The 25366-nt window shown below is 55.0% G+C and overlaps 2 protein-coding genes and 2 long non-coding RNA genes across 12 annotated transcripts in view; 3 read left to right on the top strand and 1 right to left on the bottom strand.

Annotated features, from left to right (window-relative positions):
• Nucleotides 1–4304, top strand: part of TOP1MT (DNA topoisomerase I mitochondrial) — a 61253-nt gene extending 56949 nt beyond the window's left edge. The window contains exons 15-17 of one of the 2 annotated variants that reach the window (XR_004435147.1): nucleotides 1052–1264; nucleotides 3964–4105; nucleotides 4261–4304. The gene's annotated coding sequence lies outside the window, so the exon portion shown is untranslated. The remainder of the gene's footprint in view (nucleotides 1–1051; nucleotides 1265–3963; nucleotides 4106–4260) is intronic. The other variant, XR_004435148.1, reaches the window with a different exon arrangement.
• A 124-nt stretch (nucleotides 4305–4428) lies between these two features.
• LOC117078936 lies at nucleotides 4429–8415 on the top strand. Its single transcript, XR_004435207.1, has 2 exons — nucleotides 4429–4680; nucleotides 8152–8415. It is a non-coding gene; the product is annotated as an uncharacterized LOC117078936 (long non-coding RNA).
• Nucleotides 7989–15587, bottom strand: ZNF696 (zinc finger protein 696). 8 transcript variants are annotated; one of them, XR_004435204.1, is made up of 4 exons: nucleotides 14535–14815; nucleotides 13265–13358; nucleotides 8837–10315; nucleotides 7989–8731 (listed from the first exon to the last, which is right to left on the bottom strand). XR_004435204.1 is itself a non-coding variant. In XM_033202503.1 (3 exons), the coding sequence occupies exons 2-3, from the start codon at nucleotides 13278–13280 to the stop codon at nucleotides 9255–9257; spliced, it is 1077 nt and encodes a 358-aa protein (XP_033058394.1). In that variant the 5' UTR covers nucleotides 13281–13358; nucleotides 15453–15587; the 3' UTR covers nucleotides 7989–9254. The 8 variants fall into 8 exon arrangements, 5 of the variants coding, with proteins under 5 accessions (XP_033058394.1, XP_033058393.1, XP_033058391.1 ...); XR_004435205.1 differs by having other exon boundaries at nucleotides 9063–10315; XR_004435206.1 differs by having other exon boundaries at nucleotides 7989–8732; nucleotides 9199–10315.
• An 8367-nt stretch (nucleotides 15588–23954) lies between these two features.
• On the top strand, nucleotides 23955–24832 carry LOC117079447. Its single transcript, XR_004435448.1, has 2 exons — nucleotides 23955–24174; nucleotides 24664–24832. It is a non-coding gene; the product is annotated as an uncharacterized LOC117079447 (long non-coding RNA).
• The last annotated feature ends 534 nt before the right edge of the window (nucleotides 24833–25366 follow it).

Here is a 25366-nt window from a genome sequence, read left to right as displayed (position 1 = left end):
TGAGGCAAGTGGATCACTTAAGGTCAGGGGTTCAAGACCAGCCTGGCCAACGTGGTGAATCCCTGTCTCTACTCAAAATACAGAAATAAGCCAGGCGTGGTGGCATGCGCCTGTAATCCCAGCTGCTCAGGAGGCTGAGGCAGGGGAATCATTTGAACCTGGGAGGCGGAGGTTGCAGTGAGCTGAGATGATGGCATTATCCTCCAGCCTGGGCAATGCGTGAAACTCCATCTCAAGAAAAGGATAAAACATGCAGAGTAGAAACCCCAGGTGGACAGATACCAACCTCAGGCAGAGAAAAGCTGGGTGGCGCCATCGACAGGCAACAGCAGTGGGAAAGCCAGCTGTGTGTGCTGGTGCGAGACGCGTTTCTGTGATGGAGGATGCCGCACACTCAGCCTCTCCTGTTACCCTGTGGCCTGGTGAGCCCGCTCTGAAGTGCACCAAGAGCAGGGAGGGACTTAGAGCAACTTCATTCACTGCTGCCCAGACGGAAAAGGGCGCATAGGCCCTGCAGCTGGAGCTGGCTAACGCGCCGGGTGGAGACTCACACTGTGGATCCCACTCAGCCATGATCACAAGAACAGAGTGGCTGCTGCTCGGGCCTCGCGGGCGACTGACAGTAACCAGGAGCCCCGACGCCTTCCTGACACCCCTGCTCCATCCACGGATGGGCACACCCGCCGTTGTTTGAGTTTTTACATGTCTGCGAGTAATGCTTCATCTCACCAGCCTGGGCAACATAGTGAGACCCTGTCTCTACCAAAACAATCAAAACAAAAACAAAAACAAAAACAAATTAGCTGGGCATGGTGGTGCACACCGGTAGTCCCCCGGGGGCTAAGGCTGGAGGATGAGCCTGGGAGGTTGAGGCTGCAGTGAGCTGTGATTGTACCACTGCCCTCCAGCATGGGTGACCCTGGCTTAGAAAAATTTGTAATAATATACTACACATCTTTCCTAAATATCACCTAAGTCCGCCCCAGGTATGTTATGTCCTTTGAGTCTATTCTAAATGGTTTCTTTTGGATGTTTTTTCCTTTTCTGTCAGATGCTTTAGGTACTGATTTTCTCCTCTCTGCCTGCATCAGACGAGCTTCCTTCTGCAACTGTGACCTCAGAAGGGCTCTCCTGGGGGATGCAGGACCGCAGCAGCCCCGAGCAACCGAGCACAGCCAAGGAACAGGTCCCAGGGAGGCCAGGACCCGGGCCCTCGCACCTGCAGCCACAGGAGCACCGTGTCCCTGCGGTTCTGAGCCACCAGGTGTTTGGGTGGGCCATTTACCCAGCAAGTTCTAATAGAGAAACTGGGTCCCAAAGTGGGGGCTGCTATGGACTGAATATTTGCCCCTCACCTCCAGTTCACATGTGAAAGTCCTAACCCCCAGTAAGACGGTGTTGGAGGTGGGGCCTTTGGGAGGGGAGCAGGTTAGAGAAGATCCTGGGTGATCGTCAAGATGAGATGAGCGCCCTCATGGGAGATGTCAGAGCCTCCTCTCCAGGAGCAGGCACGGGGATGGCCACGTGAGCAAGAGGCTGCTGTCCGTAAGCCAGGGCTGTGCCTCCCCAGGAACTGGGTCTGTGGCACCTGGAGGCTGGACTCCCAGCCTGCAGAGCTGGGAGAAATAAATGTCTGCTATAAAGCCAGTTGGTCTGTGGAATTTTGACACAGCAGCCTCATCTAAGACAGGTGCTGGCAGAACCAACACCTAAGATGCAGTGCACTGATAGTGCAGTCTGGGGCTGGAGGCCGGAAACTCAGGAGGAGACTGTTAGCAGAGCCTGGGGGAAACCATGATTAGGTAGTAGTGAAAAAATTGGGTGAAAAAAAATTGCCTTTGGGTGGGCGCTGTGGCCCGTGCCTCTAATCCCAGCACTTTGAAAGGCCAAGGTGGGTGGTTCACCTGAGGTCAGGAGTTCAAGACCAGCCTGGCCAACATGGCAAAACCCTGTCTCTACTAAAAATACAAAGATTAGCCAGGCATGGTGGTGTGCACCTGTAATCCCAGCTGCTTAGGAGGCTGAGGCAGGAGAATCACTTGAACCCGGGAGGTGGAGGCTACAGTGAGCCGAGATCGCGCCACTGCACTCCAGCCTGGGAAACAGAACCAGACTCTGTCTCAAAAAAAAAAAAGGCTGGGTGCGGTGGCTCATGCCTGTAATCCCAGCACTTTGGGAGGCCGAGGCAGGTGGATCACGAGGCCAGGAGATCGAGACCACCCTGGCTAACATGGTAAAACCCCATCTCTACTAAAAAACAAAAAATTAGCCAGGCATGGTGGCGGGCACCTGTAGTCCCAGCTACTCGGGAGGCTGAGGCAGGAGAATGGTGTGAGCCCGGGAGGCGGAGCTTGCAGTGAGCCGAGATCATGCCACTGCACTCCAGCCTGGGCGGCAGAGTGAGACTTTGTCTCAAAAAAAAAAAAAAAAAAAAAAATTGCCTTCAGTAACTTGGAAATTAGAAAACAGATCCGGCTAAGCAGAGCTCCAGACAGAGTGGCAAAAATTTCAGCGGAATGCTCCTCGTGGTACTGGTGAGGCCCGTGAGGGTGAAATGTGCGAAAGGAGGGATCGTCTAGTCTGCAGGCGGAATCTGGAGGAAATACTGCCGGGGCCTGAACTGGTTTGGGAAACAAAACCATCTCACATGTTGTTGTCTCTGCAGTCAGCAAAGCATTGTCTTTTAAAAATTGTTTTAAATTTGCTTATTGTTTTTTGGGGACAAGGTTCTCCCTGTATCGCTCAAGGGATCCTCCTGCCTCAGCATCCTGACCAGCTGGGGCTATAGGGTGCATCACCACTGCCCGCAAAATACTCAAGTCATAAGTGGCCTCAGGATAAAGAGAAAATCAAGGTTGTGGCCACATCCATTGTTAAGTCCCCAGAAAGGTTTACTATCTTGGGGCTGGGTGTGGTGGCTCACACCTGTCATCCCTGCCCTTTGGGAGGCTGAGGTGGGAGGCCAGGAGTTCAAGGCTGCTGTGAACTGGCTGCACCACTGCACTCTAGCCTGAGTAACAGAGCAAGACCCTGTCTCTAAAAAAATAATAATAATAAAAAGATAGAAGATAGTATATAGTACAAACCCTCTCAGCTAGACAAAAGCGTTTCTAAGACGCTAAAGGATGTTTTCCCACAACATGCTAACACATCATACAAAACAGACAAAACACTGACAAATGTTTAAGTCTATTTTTTGTCTAGCGGAGAACATAATCTAAGAATCCCACAAGATTTTTTTTTTTTTTTGAGATGGAGTCTCGCTCTTTCGCCAGGCTAGAGGGCAACGGCGCGATCTTGGCGCACTGCAGACTCTGCCTCCTGGGTTCAAGCAATTCTCCTGCCTCAGCCTCCTGAGTAGCTGGGACTACAGGTGCCCACCACCACACCCAGCTACATTTTGTAATTTTAATAGACAGGGTTTCACCATGTTGGCCAGGATGGTCTCAATCTCTTGACCTCGTGATCCGCCCGCCTCAGCCTCACAAAGTGCTGGGATACGGGCGTGAGCCACCGCGCCTGGCCAGAAACCCACAAGATTTTTAAGGGCGCTGTATCAGTTTAAATGAAAAGAGACGGAGACAGTTGAAAATGAAGCCTTTGGGTTCCCTCCTTCTACAGGCAGTGAGCAACTGAGAAAGTGGTTTAGCCTCAAATACAGGCTATCAGACATCTCAAAACACAGAGGAGAGATACCAAGGGCAGAGCCAAAATCTGAGGGGGGAAAAAAAGGATAATGTCACTCCCAGGGAAAATGGGGCCCTAAAAAAGACACAGACTCTGCCCCCTAAACGAGGTCCCTTGGCAACATGCTGTTGACTGTGTCACAGAAGTGCTACAGAGTGGGGTCTGCAGTAAATGAGCCCCCACCTCTCTCTTTTTCAAACGGGAGCGTTATTGTGCTTATCCTGGCCCTGTCTCAAAATCCTTGCTGGGGTAGAGGCAGGTGATTCTTTTCTTTAGTTTACAGCCTCCAGAGGCATCTCACATATATCCGGACCAGAGAATCATGAGCTGACAGCCTCTGAGCTGAGACAGCAGCAGGAACAGACCTCTGGGTGGCTTGAGTGGGGAGTGGCGAGCATATTTTACTTGTGGAAGGAAAGTAAGTCACTGTGGCTCCAGAGTGGACTGTGGGAAATTTCAGACGGTCCCAGGACACGCGGCTCTCTCTGCCCAGCCCTGGGGCTCCGCTGTCACCTGGGGATGCCTCACCACTAACCCCGTTTACAAGATTCCACTTCTTCTTTTTTTTTTCAGATGGATTCTTGCTCTGTCGCCAGGCTGGAGTGCAGTGGTGTAATCTCGGCTCACTGCAACTCCCGCCTCCCAGGTTCCAGCGATTCTCCTGCCTCAGCCTCCTGAGTAGCTGGGACTATAGGCGCGCACCATCACGCCCAACTAATTTTTGTATTTTTAGTAGAGACAGGGTTTCACCATATTGGCCAGGCTGGTCTTGAACTCCTGACCTAGTGATCCGCCCGCCCAGCCTTCCAAAGTGCTAGGATTACAGCACAGTGGCCGGCCCCACTTCTTCCTCTTTCTTGGTTTACTCCCTTGATTTGGAGCTCCTCCTTTAGTAGGCTCCTGAAAACATGTATTATGAAAATGAATTTTTAAAACTTAGAGTTTCCATATCTGAAAATGCTGTGGTACGGTCACACTTGACTGACCACTTGGGTAGGTATAAAATCCAAGGTTGCAAATTATTTTCACTTGTAATTTTCGAAGCATTGTTCTGATGTTTTCTAACTTCCAATTTGCCCTTGGGAAGGGATTTATTTCTCAGCCTCTGTGTGAGCTGCGCTCTGGGACCAGACTGTATGTCCCAGACTGTCCGATGTTTCACGTCATGCCTGGATGTAGGCCGTTTCTTTCATCTTTGTGCGGGATACCGGTAGGTGCTTTTACTCTGGAGATTCATGTTTCTCGGTTCTGGGGAAAAATTATTTCTCTAAACTTCATTCCCACCATCTTCTGTTTTTGCTTTTCCCCCCTTGGAATTCCTGTTGGTCTTAATCTATCCTGTCACCCACCTTCTTATCTTTTCATTCTTTCAAACAGATTTTCTCCACATTCTACCTTCTTGCTAATTTAATTTTGCCTATCACATTTCCATTTCTAAGACATCATTTTAATTATTTTTTTTATGTTTTTTGAAGTGGAGTCTCACTGAGTCTGAGTGATACCCAGGCTGGAGTCACTGGCGGGATCTCGGCTCACTGTAGCCTCCACCTCCCAAGGTCAAGCGATTCTCGTGCCTCAACCTCGCAAGTAGTTGGGATTACAGGCGCACACCACCACACTTGGCTAATTTTTGTATAATTAATAGAAATGGAGTTTTGTCATGTTGGCCAGGCTGGTCTCGAATTCCTGATTTCAAGTGATCGCCCGCCTGGGCCTCCCAAAGTGTTGGGATTACAGGCGTGAGCCACTGCACCTGGCCCATCGTTATTTTTGAGTTTCCTTTTTAAAACAATGTTCTGGGCTTCACATGGCACATGACTGCCTCTCACCTCTGAGGCACCTGAGCTTGCCTTTCCTCCCCTTGGTTGACTCACGCCTCCCTCCTGTGTGTGTTCATGTGTGTGACTCTGGGTCATGGATTTTCCTCCTAGCCTTTACCTATGTGTGTGTGTGTGAGACAGTCTCGCTCTGTCACCCAGGCTGGAGTGCAGTGGCGTGATCTCGGCTCACTGCAACCTCCACCTCCCAGGTTCAAGCCATTCTCCTGTCTCAGCCTCCCGAGTAGCTGGGATTACAGGTATGCACCACCACAACCGGCTAATTTTTGTATTTTTAGTAGAGATGGAGTTTCACCATGTTGGCCAGGCTGGTCTCGAACCTCTGACCTCAGGTGATCCACCCACCTCAGAGTGCTGGGATCACAGGCATGAGCCACTGCGCCTGGCCCTAACCTTTTTACCTGTTAACCGGAAATTCCATACAGCTTACTGTGGTTAGGGACATACTTAGTTTTGTTTCCATCATCTTAATTTGCCCAGTTTGTTTCTGATTTTTTTATTTTTTTGAGAGAGGGTCTCACTCTGTTGCCCAGGCTGGAGTGTAGTGGCGTGACTACAACTCACTGCAGTCTTGAGCTTCCAGGTTCAGGTGATCCTCCCACCTCAGTCTCCTGGGTGGTTGGAACTACAGGCATGCTTCACCATGCCCAGCTTACTTTTTGTATTTTTTTGTAGAGACAGGTTCTCCCTATGTTGCCCAGGCTGGTTTCGAACTCCTAGGCTTAAGCAATCCACCCACCTTGGCCTCCAACGTGCTGGGATTACAGGTGTGAGCCACAGTGCTCAGGCCCAGCCTGATTTTTCTTTTCTTATTTTTTAATTGACAGAAGTTTGTGTTCGTTTCATTTATTTATTTTATGGGATCTCACTGTGTTGTCCAGTCTGGAGTACAGCAGCACAATCATAGCTCACTGCTGCCTCAAACTCCTGGTCTGAGGATCCAAACTGAGATCCTCCTGCCTCAGTCTCCCAAGTAGCTGAGACTACATTTTAAATTAATTTTAAATTATTCTTTTTATTGGATTAGAGATATATAGACTGGTTACACTCTTTTAGTAATTAACATTAAATTACACTATGCACATTTAACTTATCAAAGTCAAATTAAACACTATCTTACACCTGCTTCCCAACAATAGGAGGGTCTTAGAACATTTCTGTCCCTTCTAATTTGCATGCTGTTGTTGTCCAGAATTTTAGTTGACATTATTCTTTTATACATACATATATATTCATAATTTTGCTTGCCATTCCATCTTATATCTAAGACCATCACTCAGATCATTTTCCTTTTTTAAGATGGAGTTTTGCTCTTTTTGCCCAGGCTGGAGTGCAATGGCGTGATCTCGGCTCACTGCAGCTTCTGCCTCCCAGGTTCAAGGGATTCTCCTGCCTCAGCCTCCTGAGTAGCTGGGATTACAGGTATGGGCCACCAGGCCCAGCTAATTTTGTATTTTTAGTAGAAATGGGGTTTTGCCATGTTGGCTGGTGGCCCAGCTAATTTTGTATTTTTAGTAGAAATGGGGTTTTGCCAGGATAGTCTCAAACTCCTGACCTCAGGTGATCTACTGCCTCAGCCTGCCAAAGTGCTGGGCTTACAGGCGTGAGCCACCGTGCCTAGCACTACGTTGCCTAGGCTGGTGTTGAACTCCTGGGCTCAAGTGATCCTCCCTCTTAGGCCTCCCAAAGTGTTGGGATTCTAGGCATGAGCCACTGGGTCTAGCCTATTTTTCATTTCCAAAAGTTCTTCAAGAAGTCCTGCCTATTCACGGGTGACAGTATGTATCCTACAGCTTTCTCATCACTGTCACTGCGCCTCACACATAACTATCCTCTCACCTGTATGATGACAGTTTCAGGATCTGCATTTCTTTGTGGCTGAGAGCAGCTGCCTGCTGTTTCTGTTGGCTCTCAGTCAGCTGACTCTCCTTGTGTGCTTGGGGATCTTTGACTGCAAGCTGAATGCCTGACTTACGAGCAGGGATGAGGCTAAGCTGGGTAAACTTCCTTCGGAGAGCAGGTGCTTTGACCTCTACTGGTACCTGGAAGGTCACCTTCAGCTGGCCTGAGGGTCTTGGCTCCGCACGGGAGACACAGGCTCATCTTCCCACCTCACCACTGGCCCTAGGAGTCAGGAGCTTAATGAACTGTGGGGCCACCAAATCCATTCTGAGAGCACCCCTGCCCCTACAGGCTGCACAACCCTAAGCTCATGCATTTTAACGAAACGGGTGCCAACAAGAGCCCTCAAAGCGACTGTCTTGGAAGTGGCAGCCAGCTCAGGACCCAGAATTATTCCCAATCAGTCCTTACCTGGGGCAGAGAACTGCAGGAGGTGGTCCCAAGCCACAGCCAGACCAGGATGGGCGAATCCTGCAACCACGCCCCAGGGCTCACGGCCAGTGGGCGGCTCATATTTCCCTCAGTCATCCCAAGAAACTCAAAGCCCACCTGACTTAATTCATGACAGTGCTTTACTATACACATCCAAAAACGTTCCCCAAAGAGACACTTCTACTTTTCTATCTCGGAAATAACATTTTAAAGAATGAAAATATTTTACAGGAAATAACATTTGTACATACTCATAACAGTCTCAAAGACAAAACGATTCCTCTACCCACAGAACGCTTCTGAAATCACGTGGCTGTGAGCCTTTCCCTCCATACCAACCAGCTGTCCAACTCTCAGACACCAAGGAGATGTCCTTCAATTTAACTCGATTCTGCCACCAACTGCCCGGAGTTAGTGCAGAACCCACAGAGTAAGGGGTCAGTCCCACAAGACCACCCCCACTTCAGATGCCAAGTGCAGACAGTGGGCCCTGGGGTCCCCACGACCCCCTTCTCAGGTTCCATAATGGTTTGTTTGTTTTTTGAGATGGAGTCTCGCTCTGTCGCCCAGGCTGGAGTGCAGTGGCGAAATCTCGGCTCACTGCAACCTCCGCCTCCCGGGATCAAGCGATTCTTCTGCCCCAGGCTCCCGAGTAGCTGGGATTACAGGCGCGTGCCACCACACCCGGCTGAGTTTTGTATTTTTAGTAGAGACGGGGTTTCACCATGTTGGTCAGGATGGTCTGGATCTCTTGACTGCGTGATCCGCCCGCCTTGGCCTCCCCAAGTGCTGGGATTACAAGCAGGAGCCACCGCGCCCGGCCAAGTTCCATTGTTTTCTAAGCACACAGAACTCGGGACCATAGCAACCAGCTGTGAAAAGGCGTTGAAAGACATGGATGAACTGCTCCCCGGCCAGGTACGGGCGGAGGGCGCGAGGCCCCCTTCCTAACTGCCCCCCACCCCGCCTTCACCAACCTGAAGCTCGAGACCTTCAGCCCCTCGTCTCATGCAGGGTTTTGATGGAGGCCTGGCTGCGTTGGAATGACCCATTCAATCACCGGCCACTGCACCCCAGCAGGAGAGGAGACCTTCGCTGCCGCTGACCGTGGGAGGGGAGGCGTCTCAGCAGCGGGCGGCCGGCCGGGACAGACCCCTGAGACCTCCGCGCCTCTGGGAATCGCCTCCCATGGGCAGCGCTCACCTTTGCCGAGCCCTGTCTCTCCTGACTGCTCCCAAGCCAAGGCAGATGCAGGCTGCGCGAGGCTTCTGCAGCCCGAGAACCAGGCGAGTGGCCGGTTGTTACTTCCTCACCGCGCATGGTGCGGACAGGACTCAGCCGGCCTCGGCCTTACGCCCACCAGGCCGCCGGCATCTCCTCAGCGGCAGCCCCGGCTCACTCGGCGCCGTGCACCCGCTGGTGCTGGATGAGGTGGAAGCTCAGGCGAAAGGCGCGGCCACACTCGGTGCAGCGGAACGGCTTCTCGCCCGTGTGGAGCCGCTGGTGCCGGAAGAAGCCCGACAGCGCCCGGAACGCGCGCCCGCAGTGGCCGCACTCGTGGGGCTTCTCCCCGGTGTGGATGCGGCGGTGCTCGCGGAGGAAGGAGCTGCGGCTGAAGGCGCGGCCGCAGTCCTGGCAGGCGAAGGGCCGCTCCCCCGTGTGCACGCGCTGGTGCTGGAGGAGGTTGGAGCTCTGGCTGAAGGCCTGGCCGCACTCCCGGCACTCGTACGGGTTCTCCCCGTGGTGGGTCCGCCGGTGCCGGACCACGTTCGAGCTGTGCAGGAAGCGCTTCCCGCACTCGCCGCACGCGTACAGCCTCTCCCCGGTGTGCGTGCGGCGGTGCTTGGCGGCGTCCGACCTCTGGCCGAAAGCCTTGCCGCAGTCGGCGCACGCGTAGGGCTTCTCGCCCGTGTGCACGCGCTGGTGCCGCAGCAGGTTGAAGCTCTGGCCGAAGGCCTTGCCGCACTCGGCGCACGCATAGGGCCTGTCCCCGCTGTGCGCCCGCTGGTGGCGGACCACGTGCGAGCTGTGGATGAAGGCCTTCCCGCAGTCGCTGCACTCGTACGGCTTCTCCCCGGAGTGGATGCTCCGGTGCTTCGCCGCGTCCGAGGAGCACTTGAAGCGGCGGCCACAGGCGCTGCACGGGAAAGGCCGCCCCTTCCAGCCGCCCCTGCCCTCTGCTCCCGGGCCTAAGTTTGGAGGGACGTCTGACTCGCGGCCACTCTGTTCTCCAGTTTTCTCAGAAATGACAGGACCTCGAGGGGAACTTCTGGGCCTCTCTCTGGCTTCCTCGTTTTCACAAAGGCCAAGAGACCCCAGCGCCTGGGGAGGCCCCCCTCTGTGGCCCTCTCCTTCGGGAGCGCCTGGCTCTGGTGCAGGCTCCGTACTCTGAGCTGCCTGCACCTCGGCTGATCCGCTGCCACTTGGGGCCTGCGCCAGGAAAGCAGCCTTCACAACTGAAAAACAAGCCAGACAGGAACGATTTTAGATGCAAGAGAATGTGAGTCGAGGGTGGCTCTGGCAATCGTGGTGACGATAGGACAATGACGGTGATGGTGACATCAGTGTGCCAAAGACACCTTTGATTTTGCCCGCCTAGTTTTTTCTCCTCCCCACCTTCTTAACCCTTGTGGTTATGAGGTGCATGAGAGTCCTGCACTGCCATTCTAGAAACGGGGCTGTGGGGCTGGGCATGGTGACTCACACCTGTAATCCCCACACTTTGGGAGGCTGAGGCAGGAGGACCACTTGAGACTTGGAATTCGAGACCAGCCTGGCCAACACAGTGAGATCCTGTCTCTTAAAAAAAAATAGAATTTTAAAAATATACAAACAGAAGGCTGGGCGCGGTGGCTCATGCCTGTAATCTCAGCACTTTGGGAGGCCGAGGCAGGTGAATCACGCGGTCAGGAGATCGAGACCATCCTAACACGGTGAAACCCTGTCTCTACTAAACATATAAAAAATTAGCCGGGCGAGGTGGCGGGCGCCTGTAGTCCCAGCTACTCAGGAGGCTGAGGCAGGAGAATGGCGTGAACCCGGGAGGCGGAGCTTGCAGTGAGCTGAGATTGCGCCACTGCACTCCAGCCTGGGTGATAGAGTGAGACTCCATCTCAAAATAAATAAACAAATAAATAAATACACACATACAGAAACGAGGCTAAACGGGGCTAGAAATGGGGCTAAACCTCCAGTCTCAGCCCACCCAGTCCTGGGGACAGAAACGCAGGCTCTGGGCACTGCCTTACTCTGCAGGGCAGCTGGGAAAGCAAAAGAGGCCAGAGACTGCTGGCAGCAAGCCAGGACAGGAGCGAGGCAGATGCAGCAGGAGGCGTGGGGATGGTGGCACCCAACAGAGCCCACAGCCCAGCTCTGCCTTCTGTCTGTCCTTCCTTCCTTCCTTTGTTGTGAGCCAGGGTCTTGCTCTATCACCCAGGCTGGAGAGCAGTGGTGCCATCATGGCTCACTGCAGCCTCAGGGCTCAAGTGATCTTCCCTCTGCCTCCCAAGTAGGTGGGACTCCAGGCAAGCACCACCACACCAGGCTATTTTTAAAATATTTTGTAGAGACAGTGTGTCAATGTGTTGCCCAGGCTGCTCTTGAACTCCTGGGTTCAACCCTCCTCCCACCTCGGTCTCCTAAAGTGCTAGGATTACAGGTGTGAGCCACCACACCCAGCCATGGCCCCAGCTTTCCTTTTACCTTGGACTCCCTGAGACGACGTGGCCTCCTTAACAACTCCCCCAAACACCAAACCCTAAGGGCTTCTGTTACATGCAAACAGGAGTGTCCTCACTCAGAAATCCGGACCAAGAGGCCGGTCACGGTGGCTCATGCCTGTAATCCCAGCACTTTGGGAGGCCAAGGCGGGCAGATCACGACGTCAAGAGATGAAGACCATCCTGGCTAACGTGGTGAAACCCCGTCTCTACTAAAAATACAAAAATTATCCGGGCATGCTGGCGCACACCTGTAGTCCCAGCTACTTGAGAGGCTGAGGCAGAAGAATCGCTTGAACCCAGGAGGTGGAGGCTGCAGTGAGCTTGTGTCACTGCACTCCAGCCTGGTGACAGAGCAAAACTTTGTCTAAAAAAAAAAAAAAAAAAAAAGAAATCCGGACTACGAGCTGGAAGCAGCAACCCAGGCGGCTGCGCGGTGGCACCGGCCGGGCTGAGCAGCCGGGACCAGGCTGCGTTATCAGTGGCCCTTGTCTGGCAGTGAAGCCACTGGTGAGATTTGGTTCCTCCGGCTCACAGGGACAGACCATGTGGCCATTTAGAAAAAAGGCTTAAGGGTAGGGACAAAACCCTGGGACGTGAGAAAGCTGGCTACTGACCTCAGCCTGCATAGGAGGCAGGAGGGCTCAGCCAGGAGCGGCAGTGGGAGGACAGGGGCCCCCGAGGCCAGCACAGCAACTGAGCGGGACTTCTCTGCCTGCAGGCAGTCTGCTGTGGCAGCGGAAGAGAAGTGGCTGAGTCCCAGCTGCACCTTTCAAGAATGTGGAGGGTGCAGATGTGATGGAAACTCCTGTGGAGGTGGGGGTGGGGCAGGGATGTTCCAGGGCAGATGAGAGCAGGCTGCTGTCAACAGTCCCCACCTCTCTCTGCCCTTGCAGACCCATGACACTGAGCAGCCAGGGGGTGGGAGAGGCTCAGGGTGGTGCGCAGAACAGAAGCCCTCGGCAGAGGCCAGCCCTGGTCTTGTGTGGTTTGCAGACTTGGAAGTTCAAGAACTGACTCAAAGGTATTGCTTATGAGGCAAAAACCAAAACTACAATGAGAAGGGGCCACATACACAGTGGAGCTCTACTGGATCCAGCTTGCAGGCCCTGAGGATGCCTTTCCAAGGGAGGCAATCCCAGACCCCATAGCAGGGCCTGCACTACCCACCCCACCTCCCGCCTGTCGCTGTGACACACTCTTAGGGTGGCCCCAAAACATAAAACAGCGTTCTCGTGTGGGCGATTCTGTCCCAAGGGCATATTTGACAATGTGTGGAGATGTTTACGGTTGTCACAACTGGGAGGGGGCGCTACTGACAGCAAGTGGGCAGAGGCGAGGGTGCTGCCGAACCTCCCACAATGCACAGGATGGCCCCTCAACAAGGACTCATCCATTCCAAAACAGCCACAGTGCCAAGTCTGAGAAGCACTGAGCGAGGCCTTCCCAGAGGCAGAGCCTGGGGCTGCCAGACTTTCTAACCAAAAGCTCTCAGTTCATTGGCAAAGACAGTCACCAAACATGCCCAGGAGATCTGATGGGCCTGTGTTTACCTCCCTCCCTCACCCTGCGCCCGAGGACACAGTATATGCTCTGCGCCAGTGACCGAGACATGGTGTTTTTCCTATATTCCTGTTCAATTCCTGCCCTGGAACTCTGGGCCTGACTGTGGACGTGTTCCCTCACCTGCAAGGGCCTCCATCAGGGTACTGCTCTCCTTGGCCACTGGGGGCTCTCCTCCTGGCTCCACCTTGCAGAACACCAGCAGTCAGAACAATTTCTGCTGAGGTAAAAGAAAATAAATCGCAGCCAGGGCTAGGTACAGGGGCTGGGGCAGTTGAGGTCAGAATGCCTTCAGGGGAGACGATCAGAATAGGCCCTGCGGGAGCTGCAACACCCAGCTGGGCCCACCCCTGTCACTGGCAATCAAGGTCCTGGCTCAACAGTCACTCCCAGAAGCGGTGTTCTGCGGGATGCCCGGGAACTCTGGTCCAGGCTCTGCCGGTTCCCCTCGACCCGGGGGGCTGACACAGCGCACAGGTGGGCATGGCCACAGCTTCCTACCTCCATGCTGAGCAAGCTCACGCCCTCCAGCAGTCTTCAAATAGCTAAAGAAATTCCCATGGATTTTAAAATTTTCTTGATAGTTATAAGGATTTGAATATAAAAATGTTAAACCAGAAAAAAAGAACAAATTATTTGAATGGTAAAGTTTTGGACTGAGGAATGATTTTTCTAAGCCTGACATCAGATGTCTGACAAATTTAACTACATAAAAAAATTTAATGTAAAAAAACAAAAACCAAAAAGGGGGAAATATGTGCAATGCAAAGATTCATCCCTATCTGATAAAGATCTCTATAAATAAGAAAGGAAGGAAAATTGGCAAAGATCATGAATATGTAATTCACCAAGAAGAAAAACCAGTAAGCAATACATTTTTTGGGAGAGTCTCACCTCAAGTGAAACTAAGAAATGTAATTTGGCTGGGTGCTGTGGCTCACACTTGCAATCCTAGCACTTCAAGAGGCTCGGGATGGAGGACTGAGTACAGGAGTTCCTGACCAGCCTGGGCAACATAGTGAGACCCGTCTACAAAAAACCGAAAAATTAAGCCAGGTGTGACGGTAGGTGTCTGCAGTCCCAGCTACTAGGGAGGCTGAGGTGGGAGGATTGCCTGAGCCCAGATCTAGGCTGGGGTGAACTGAGATTTCGCCACTGCACTCCAGCTGGGCGTTAGAATGAGACCCTGTCTTAAGTAAATAAAAAGTAATTAATTAGTAAATTTAATTTAAGCCGCCTGTAATCCCGCCTGCCAGAGAGGCTGAGCGGGAGGATCGCTTGAGCCCAGGAGTAGGTGGCCAGCCTGGGAAACAGCGAGACCCCGCCTATTTTGCAAAAAGGTATTTAAAGTGCAATTATTTAGTCTGGAAGCAGATTTTTGAAAGTACCTTACCGGCAAGAATTAGGTAACAGGCTCTCCTGTTCACAGCTGGGAAGAGGCTCGATGAGCTGGGCCGGTGGGAAATTTGACAACTTACAAAGGCCTGAGGACTTGCGGGGGGAACTCAGCTCACAGGAAGCCCCGCATGCGTCGGCACCCCGGGAATGCACCTGCAGGGCCGCCGCCTCCACGCCGCGCCCGAGAGCGGCTGGGGCCTGAGCTGCAAGGGGGGTGCCGGACGCGCCGGCCAGGACGGCGGTGTCAACCACGTTCCCTCGGCCGCTCCCTGACCCTTCCGAATCGACGCCAGAGCAAGAATATCCGGGGCCGCAGCATCCAGACCAGCTGGACTGCACCGCAACGGTCCCTGCCCCGCCGCGCGCCGGAAGCGCCGCAGTCCCCACTTCTGGCCCGCCCCCAGGCACTTCCGGTGGCGCTCTGGGCCGCGGGAGGACAGTGCGCTCGGCGGCCCCGGAGAGCGGGACAGCCCGGCTGCGGCGCCTTCAGTTCTACGGTTGCCCGCAGGCGCCAGCCGAGTCCTTCCTGCCGGGCAAGAAGCCCCGCCTCGTGGCGGGCAAGATCGAGCCGTTGGCGCGCCGGGATTCGGCTCGAGCCAACTGAGGACCGGACCCGGGCGCCCGCAGTACGTGTCAGGAGGCGTCGAAGGCCAGCGGTGGGGAGACCACGCGCGTTCCCTTCCGTTCCCCGCAGCGCCCCGCGCTTGTCCCGAGTCCTCCGCTCGGCGCACGGGCCCCTCCAGGCCCCCGGGGCTGTGGCAGCACGCGGGTCCCGAGCGTGGGCTTCCTTGGGGTCGAGAGCTTGGAGCGTCCCAGGCGCTGTCCCCGCCTCCCTGCAGGTCGCCGCCCTCGCGTCTCCGCTGCAGAGAAGCCTTTGCTGCCCGCCTCTCGCATGCTCTGGGCTCTTTCTCACCAGGGACCGAGCTCTCATTCGTTCAGCCTTCCCTGGGCAAGATGCACCTCCTGTCCAAGTCTCTCGCCCTGCCGCCCGCCGCAGACTGAAGGTCACGCATCTCCAGCTGGAATGCTGCAAAAGTGACGCTTTTCATCATGTGTGCAAAGTGTACAGCTGCGGTGTGGACTCTTCCTTCTTACAACAAGTAGACCCTCTCTGGGGAGAAAAGAAAGAATTCAGAACCGACCCTCATGAAAGAACCCTAGTAAGACAGCAACAAAGGGCCAGACGCGCCCCTGGAACTGGACCTGGGGCAGGGGGGCCACAGCCCTGGGAGCCCAGGTCCCCTGCGTGCGCTGCCGCCACGGGGCTTCTGCCTCTGGGCCTCCACATCTCGCGCCTGGAACCGCATTCCCTGCGCACTGCACCAGTAAACACCTGAACACTCCCACCACATGCTGCACGTTTATTTGTAACAAATTAGAAGCTGTTGTAAAACATAAAAAGTAAAACACTTGACCCGGCGCGGTGGCTCACTCCTGTAATCCCAGCACTTTGGGAGGCCGAGGCGGGCAGATCACGAGGTCAGGAGATCGAGACCATCCTGGCTAACACGGTGAAACCCTGTCTGTACTAAAAATACAAAAAAATTAGCCGGGCGTGGTGGCGGCGCCCGTAGTCTCAGCTGCTCGGGAGGCTGAGGCAGGAGAATGGCGTGAACCCTGGAGGCGGAGCTTGCAGTCAGCTGAGATTGCGCCACTGCACTCCCGTCTGGGCGACAGAACAAGACTCTGTCTCAAAAAAAATAAATAAATAAAAACAAATAAATAAAACACTTAGACCGGGTGGGCGCTGTGGCTCATGAATGTAATCCCAGCACTTCGGAAGGCCGAGGCGGCAGGATGGTTTGAGTCCAGGAGTTTCAGACCACCCTGAGCAACACAGACCTCTGTGTCGACTAAAAAAAATTTTTTTTAATTAGCCGGGCGTGGTGGCAGGCGCCTGTGGTCCCAGGTACTCGGGAGGCTGAGGCGGGGGATCACTTGAGCCCAGGAGGCAGAGGCTGCAGTGAGCCGAGATCAGCACTGCACTCCAGCCTGGGTGATAGAGATTCTGTCGCAAAACAACAACACACACACACACATCCAAAAGAGATGATGTAGAAGTACAAATAACCGTTCCCCTCCGCATCCCGGTGGAACGTCGTGGGTCTTCTGAAGACCCTCTCTTGTTCTGCAGTCTCCGGTACTCCAAGCACGCGAGCCTGGGCGGGAGGCGCTTGGCTCTCCACTGCCTCCTAGACAGTCCCGGCTCCTTACGCCGGGCGGAGGCTCTTCGCGACGGGGCCCGACTGCCTCTCCAGGCCCACTGCCGCCGTGCCAGAGGCCACTGTCCTCTCCTCGCCCCTTTCCAAATGCGCCCTGCCCCCGGCCCATGTCATGCTATTCCCTGTGCCGCTTTTGTCCTTCCCCTCACTCCCCATCCACCAGAACCGGGAGGGCGGTGCCCCCTTTCCAGGCCCAACTTGGGGCTCGCGCACTGAACCTCTAGGAGTCGTCAGCTTCCTCCGCCGGGAGCCCGGCTCAGACCTCAGAGCCGGCAGCCCCGCCCATCCAGAAGCCCCGCCCACCAAACAGATCCCGCCCCTCCTTCCCCGCCCCCCGCCTCGGCCCCGCCCTCGCCTCGGCCCCGCCTCCTCGCCGGCAGCCGCCGGGCGCAGTCAGGGTCCCGGGACCCAGGCGGAGCCTCCAGCAGGTGCCTTAGCGAAGATCCTGGACTGTATCACAGCCCAGGGTAGCCGTCCCGTGGCCCGGCCTTGGAGCTTCCCACGGACACCCGGGACTCTGCCTCCTCTGGAATCGCCCCTCACGGCTTCCCTCCTGCTCTCCCACAGAGAAGCCCCACGCTAGGGCCCCTGACAAACAGAATCGAAAACACAAGGCAGGACTCAGGCAGGGACACAGGGGTCGGGGAGTGAACCCAAGCAACTCAGGACGCCGGCGAATAGCTCAGATCCCGCGAAGAGCCCGCGCCCTGGAATTCTGTTTGGTAAGGGGGTCCTCACAGTGTGGGGCGAGACAGAGAACCCCTGGGAAGTTGCAGGTGGTGAATGTCCATAGTAAAGAGCAAGTTCACAGTCTAGAAACTTCTGGATTTCTTGATTCAAAAGTAGCCGAGTCTAGGCCGGCGAGGGAGCTCACGCCTGTAATCACAGAACTCCGCGAGGTCGAGGCAAGAGGATCACTCCAGGTCAGGAGTTCGAGACCAGCCTGGCAAACATCGTGAAACCCAGTCTCCGCCAAAAAAAAAAAAAAAAAAAAAAAATACAAAAAATTGGCCAGGCGTGGTGGTGATTGCGTTAGTCCCAGCTACTCGGGAGGCTGGGGCAGGAGAATCGCTTGAACCCAGGAGGTGGAGGATGCAGTAAGATTTCGCCACTGCACTCCAGAGCGAGACTCCGTCTCAAAAAATAAATAAATAAAATAAAGTAGCCGAGTCTTAGAATACCAGACCTTCAAGGACTGTCTCCATGAGCCTATCCACTGAGTCCCTTACCTGCTACCCTGAAAAAAAAAGTATGATGAAGAAATTACCAAGGCACCCCTTAAAAACAAAGAGAGCTTGGCCAGGCACAGTGGCTCATGCCTGTAATCCCAGCACTTTGGGAGGCCGAGGCAGGTGGATCACTTGAGGTCAGGCGTTTGAGACCAGCCTGGCCAACATGGTGAAATCTCGTCTCTACTAAAAATACAAAAATTAGCCGGGTGTGGTGGTGTCCACCTGTAATCCCAGGTACTTGGGAGGCTGAGGCAGGAGAATCGCTTGACCCCGGGAGGTGGAGATTGCGGTGAACCGAGATCACGCCATTGCACTCCAGCTTAGGTGACAGAGTGAGACCCTGTCTCAAAACAAACCAACCAAACCAAACAAAAAGAGCTCAGAGAAAGAGGACCATTGTTCAGAGAAGAGGCCGTGGGTCAACTGAAGCAAGGGGACACGGAGCCAGGACACAGGTGACACGGAAAGGAAGGACTCCCAGTCTCCTGGCAGAAGGAGCAGGAGAGGCACAGGCCTCTGAGTTACCCCTGGAGGCTGAGGGCCTGACCCCCACAGCCGCAGGATGGAAATCCTTCCACAGCCCGAATGGTCAGGGAAGGACCTCAAACTCCACAGGAGATTGGAGCCCAGGACAGCTGAATGGCAGCCCCAGGAGACCCTGGCAGAGACCTCAGCCAAGCTGTGCACGGCTCCTGTGTGGCAGGATCTGTGAAGTAACAGGCGGGCTGTTGGTGAGAAGGTTCCAGGTGAGACACACCAGTGGCCCTAAGAGGAGAAAATGCAAGGGCGGCAGGAAGTGGCGGGCACAACAAGACCCAGCGGCCGGCCTGACCAGCGCTGACTGGCACCTCCGTGCTCTGCAGTCAGGCAGAACTGGCTCAGGACATTCACTCCTGCTGTGCTGGGCACCAGGGACACCCCCGAAGATGGACAGAGTGCCACAGGGGCTGCCCTGGGAGTTCATGAAAGAGAAGGGAGAAACAGAGGCACAGCGGGCACCGCCTGCCAGGTGCTGGAAAGCAGCACATGCCGGCCTCATTAGAAGCAGAGACCAGGGAGCAGTGACTCGAACAGCACTGCCAGTGGGTCCTGAAGTGTGAGCAGGAGTTTGGGAAGGGCGCTGAGGTGGGGAGGCCGCTTGGCTCTTAGGGAACCCAACCTTGCCACACGAATGCTGGGCTTCCTACTCTGGGGCTCTTGTAGCCACAAGGGTGTTCTAACTCAGAAAAGACACCACAGGTTTGGGATGGGAAAACGGCATGAGAAGTACACAACCCCAACCATAAAAATGGGGTCAAAGCAAACACTCAGAATGGGAAACCACACACCTGCCCGGAAGGGGCCTACAGACATCTGGAACCATAGGGGGTGACCTCTAGCACATCGCGCGGAGCAAAAGGAGTGTCAGGAAGGCGGGCGGATGAATCCACTCCTGAGAGGCCCAATGGCACACAGGGCCCTCCAGAAGCTAGAATACCCATCAGCTTAGGGAGGGGAAAGGAAGTGTAAGAGAAGCTCTGGAAAGTTCTATGCTGTGACCTGGGTGGATTAGCAAGAGTGTAAACAGTCAAGCCATGTGCTTAAGATTTGGGCATTTTAGCTATGTAAATTATACCCTAATTCAAAAAAATCAAGAGCACCATATCCCAGGAAAAATTAATATAAAATATTGACACCAGCATGGATCTTGGTGAAGCTATTCAAGGTTATGGATGAGGAAAGAATGACCAAGGCATCCAGGCAGAAGAGGCACGTTTCAGAGAAAGGGCAGAGGCCAAGGGCTTCCCAATGCTGCAGGTTCAGCACAGTCCTGCAAGGAAAACCCAAAACCCAACCACATGCCCCAAGCTTGCTATTCACCACGCCCTCCGTCAAGTGTAATGGCTACAGACGGCATTCCAGAGCTTTCAGAAGCTCATTATGCAGCCCCTCCTGCCTGCCGCTGCGGAGCCCTCTCCCCAGATGGGAGCTGGGCTCAGGGTCCTGCTGGATGGGCACATGGACCGAGGTCCGGGGAAGCCGCCTGCCCCCACTTGCATCCTGCCTGTTACTCTCGTCACCCAGACGCTGTTCACCCAGGCTCTGCAGCAGGCGCTAGGCTGAATACTCTGCCGTGTGAACGAGGGGGCTTCCCATCGCAAGGGCTGCTTGAGGGGCAACAGCCTCACAGAAGAGCCACACACAGAGTGCAGGGCGGCAGGACGGGAAGGCCCTGCCTGGAGTCAGGCACACGAGTGCCACAGTGGCGGCATGATTTTGCCCACCTGAGGCTCAAGGACTGGGAGTTGCCGGCCCATGTACACACACGTCTGGACACCTGTCCCCCCCTCCTCCACCCACGCTGCGGGGAACTGCATGGCTCCTCCAGGCGGGGACCGTAGCTTTCCGCCTCAACATACCTGGGGCCTGGCATGCTGGTTGAATTTTGGAGTGGATAAGGAGTGAGGGTGTGACAGGGCGGCTGGAGCTATCCAACTGCTGAAACTGCTGCAGGTGCCACAGCAGCCGGCTCCCGGAAAGCTACCTCCTGCTTCTGAGACCGTGGCGCAGGACGGTGCGAGTGCACCTCCGCAAGGCCTGACGCCGCTAATCCACTTCCTCTCTTCCTCTCCCCACGATGGGGACACACTTGGCGACAGTTCCAACCGGGGTAAGAGACCCACCAAAAGGTCGCTGGCATGGGCACTCCAGGCACACCAAAGTGGAGTCTGGGATAACCTGCAAACACCTCGGCTTGTGCGGGGAGCATTCCTCCCCGAAATGCTCATCCACTTCTGGTTACAGCAATCTTTGAGGGCAGGGAAGGTGGCCGGCAGAAGTCACTGTGGAGCAAGCACGTGGGCCTCGGAATCCAAGCCGGGGTTCAAATCCGGGCTGTGGGACGTCCTCACCAAGTCTCGATTTCCTCCTGTAAATGAGGGATGCTGGCGCCCCTCTCGCTGTGGGGAAATAGGACTTCCAGCACTGCTCCCAGCAGATCTCAGACCTCAGGACGTGAAGGTTATTTTAGGGACAAGTTAACCATGGAGTCTATTTAGTGTAACAGCAACAGCTGCTAAAAACGTGCACAGACGTTCCTTGTACAGCCTGAGTATCCCTTATCCAAAATGCCTGGGACCAGAAGTGTTTTGGCGGCCGGGCGCGGTGGCTCAAGCCTGTAATCCCAGCACTTTGGGAGGCTGAGGTGGGCGGATCATGAGGTCGGGAGATCGAGACCATCCTGGCTAACACGGTGAAACGCCATCTCTACTAAAAGTACAGAAAGCTAGCCAGGCGAGGTGGCGGGCGCCTGTAGTCCCAGCTACTCGGGAGCCTGAGGCAGGAGAATGGCGGGAACCCGGGAGGCGGAGCTTGCAGTGAGCCGAGATCTTGCCACTGCACTCCAGCCTGGGCGACAGAGCGAGACTCCGTCTCAAAAAAAAAAAAAAAAAAAAAAAAGTGGGGGGGAGCTTTGGCCTGTTTTTGGATTTGGGAATATTTGTACCACAGTTAGCAGGTGAGCTTCCCAAATTCCCACATCCGAAGTCTGAGGTGTTCCAATGACTATTTCCTGTGCGAGGCATGTCGGCTGCTCAAAAGGCTTGAATTTAAGGTGTTTGGATCTGGGATCCCCAGCCGGTAGTGCTGAGGAGAAAATTTCTGTCTCTTCTATTTTTCTTGCACTTCCCAAAATTTTTTAAAGAGTATGAATAAATGCTATTGGGGAAAAAGAAACCTGTTTAACACTGTGATCTTTAAAGGCTTGACCGGGGGCTCCCGCGCTTGGGGCACTGCCTAGGCCCAGCCAGCCGAGCGCAGCCCGAGTCGGAAGCCCGGCCCCGCCCCCGCAAGCCCCGCCCCGTGCCGAGGGCATTTCCGGGCGCTCTAGGCAGCTCGGAGGACCCGTTCGGAGGACCGACGGGGGGACCCGGGCCGAACCCAAGGGTGGCGGGTCGGGGGCGGGCGCGTGCCTGGTGTTGCTCGCGCGGCTGGGGGCCGGAGGGGTCGTGAGGCTGTGATCCAGCATGGGGCCGCGTTGTGGAGCGAGAGAGGGGGCGTCACGGAGGCAGGGGGCGCCTGGCAGAGCGCGTCTGCCAGAGGCCCAGAGGGCCCAGAGGCCGAGCTGGGCTCTGCAGGTCGGAGGTGCAGGACCCAATTCTGGCCCAAGCAGGGGCGTCCCACGGCTCAAGCTGCCCGTCCGGGTGGTGTCTGAGGAGGGCCTGGGCCGCGGCCGGTGCAGAGGGCCGGCCAGCAGCTCCTGCTTTGAGGGCTTGGAGGAGAACAGATTCCCGAATCTGGCCCATGATCAATGCATTTGGGTATCTGAACTAAATCCAGATTCCCTGACTTCCCCTGAGGCCTGCTGAATCCCTTGGGGTGGGGCCTGGGAATCCGCGTTTTCCAGCGGGCTTCTCAGGTAGTTGGGGGGGTCCCTGAGTGAGTTCCCATGACCCCATGAAACAAGACCCTAGAAAACGCAAGGCAAAGCGGCCTGGTGAGTGGCCAGTGGTCCACAGGAACTGGATGTGATCAGACCGAGACCTCCATTAACTAGGCAGGCGAGGCATGGAGCCATTCTGAGGAAGAGACCCAGCCGGAACCCAGGGAGGAGTGGGCTGTGAAAACTGGGCAGAAACGTGCGGCGACTCCAAAGACACTGCCAGGAAACCCTCCCCGGGTGGGGAGGCCCCTGATGGAGCCTGTAGCAGCCGCAGGGGTCGGTTCTCACCCTCTGGTCCCAGCCAGGTTCTCCTGGACTCAGCTAATGGGAAAGGCCTTACCCCTCTTAGGATCTGAGGATGGGAGGGGCTGCGTTTTCCCAGCGGACCCGCACATGTGCGGGCTGAGTGTTGAGATCCCTTGATTGGTGTCAACTGGCACTGCCTGCCCCTGATGCACAGAAGCTGCTGTAAGAAACAGGGTCCATGTCTCCAGGGAGCAGGTCCCCGTTCTGAGGCCACAGCCCCGAGGGCAGTCTCCGCCTGCAGAGTCCTCCCTCTCGCATCGGTCTCACCTCGTGGTGAATCCCTTGGCTATGGTTTGGTGTGAGACAAGAGACGGGTGTTTCACTTCCTGCTGCATCCCTGGTAACGGCCCTGGCATTTCGGGGCATGAGATCTTTGCTTAAAGGTTTTGTTGCGGTCACCGCACAGGGGGTGGGGGTGGGGCCCCTTGGTGCCATTTATCGGATTCTGCTGCGTGGATGACATCCGCAGGGTTCCTCTTCACTGGGGATTATCTGAGACCTCTCCACATGCCCGCACCCACAGTCCGCTACCTCACGGCAGCATGAACTCAGGAGGTGGGCGTTCCCACAGTCATTACATTTGCAGGGCCTCTGAATGTCCATTTTGATGCCTGAGGACCAGTGTTTCCACGAAGGTGTGGCCACGTCCATTGCCGCTCATTGGCTTCTCTCCTGTGAGAATGTTCTGATCCCCAACGGAGCCTGAGCATGTGTGAAGCCCTTCCCACGTTCACAAGGTGCTTCTCTAGTGTTCCATTACATCTCACCTATGCACACTACGTGCATACGGTTTCCACCGGCTGTGCGTGTCCCTGGAAGTCACGTTCACGGCGTATCTCTCTGGGAGGAATTCCCCCGTGCATGGCTGCTCTGAGCTCTGGGACAGTTTGCACCTGCGGTCACGCGTGGGCTCCTGGAGACTTACAAACCAGGCTGGACTCCTGAAGCCCTGGCTGCACTTGACCACTGAGAGGTTTTTCTACAAAATCTCATCTCAGCCATCTGAGCCCTTTAGCATTTATCTTATGAATCCGCTCGAAAGTACAAGACCTCTCGGCCCTCCTGCTCCAGGGAGGAGGTTTTGACCCTCAGCTCCACCTCTGTGGCTGGCCTGGTCTCCGCAAACCTTTTTCTGCTTGGCCAGCTGGAGCCATGCTAGGCTTTCCCACGAGGGGCGCCAGAGAAAGCGCTCGAGGCTGGGGAGGAGGGGGGGCACACTCCTTCCGGTTTGCTTCCGGTTTTTTCCTCAGGCTTCCGGTCTGTTTGCTTCCCTGGTCGCTTGTCTTCCGAACTTGGCTGCTTCGCCCTGGCGGGAGCATTTCCCTCCGCGGCTGCTAAAACCGGGGAGCGGGTTCCCAACTTCGCAGAAGCAACTTCATCACCCCCCCGCTGGACACTTCAGACCGCAGCCAGCGACGCCCCGCCTCTGGGGTCTGGCCCCACTCTCGGGGCCAGGTCAGGGACCAGAGACCTGCGAAGCCCTCTCCTTAGGGGTTTAGTTCCCAGGCTTTCTGACCCCAATAATTCCAAAGTCTTCTTTTTGTGTCCACAACCCTAGTGTAGCAGCTGCTCTCTGCAGTTTTTGCTTCTGAGATACTTAAGAGTTCTCTTTTCAGCTCCTTCGGTAGCCACTTCATACATAGTAATTCATGATGCGAAATCCTCTCTGTTGAGATAACTGGCGAGGCCTCTGTCTTCTGACTGAACCCTGACTTCCATGCTCTTTCCACCCTCACCCGAGTACATGCCCAATCCCCAATCTGTGGTGCTCCAGGCATTGCCTCTGTGGCGCTGTGTCCCCTCCTTTGAACTCTGATCCTTCTGCTCAGGCCCTTTTTCCCAGTCTGAAATAAGGAGCGAAAAAATGTGAGTTGCTCTAGACATCTGGAAAAGAGAACCCTGAGGCAGCAACAAGTCGTTAATTGCGTGCACATTTGTCCACAGCTCACCATGAGTCAGACCCTGTGCTAGGTGCTGGGATGAAGCAGTGACTGACACAGGTCTGGACCTGTCCTTGTGAAGAGTGCATCTGTGACACACACTGTGCCATGTGGCAAAGTAAGCACGTGGGACAGCAAGAGCCTTGTTTGCGATTAAAGTAATATCACAAGTCTGTTAAGCTTGGAAAATCGAGTGAACATGCTGAAAAGTTTTGGGGAAGGTAGTCTCTTAGCTGGGGGAGCTGGGGGCCTTGTCAGTTGGTTCCCCCAGTCTGGAGAGCAATCTGAGAGCAAGTAGTGGCACTGTGTGTGCTGAGTGTGTCTATGAGGGTGTTTTTGGATAAAATTAACATTTGAATTTGTGAACTGAGTGACGCAGAGTGCCCTTCATAATGTGGGTGGGCCTCATTCAATGAGTTCAAGGCCCACATGGGAATCTCCTCCTGCCTGACTGAACTGGGACCTAGGTCTTTTCCTGCCTTCAGACTTCAATGGAAACATCAGCTCTTTGTGCATCTCAAGCCTGCTGGCTTTCAGACGGGAACTCACACCATCAGCTCCTCTGCTTGACGGCTGCAGGTCTGGGGACTGCAACTGCCCAGCCCCCCTAACCCTGTGAGTGCATTCCTGATAATAACCCTCTTTCTCTTGCCCTCCCCCACCCCACACCATTGGTTCTGTTTCTCTGGAGAACCCTGACGCGTCAT

The sequence above is a fragment of the Trachypithecus francoisi genome, unplaced genomic scaffold (assembly GCF_009764315.1).
Source record: "Trachypithecus francoisi isolate TF-2019V2 unplaced genomic scaffold, Tfra_2.0 Lachesis_group7, whole genome shotgun sequence".
Taxonomy (NCBI): domain Eukaryota; kingdom Metazoa; phylum Chordata; class Mammalia; order Primates; family Cercopithecidae; genus Trachypithecus; species Trachypithecus francoisi.
The sequence above is the reverse complement of the archived record's forward strand: the minus strand, read 5'-3'. Positions and strand labels throughout refer to the sequence as shown.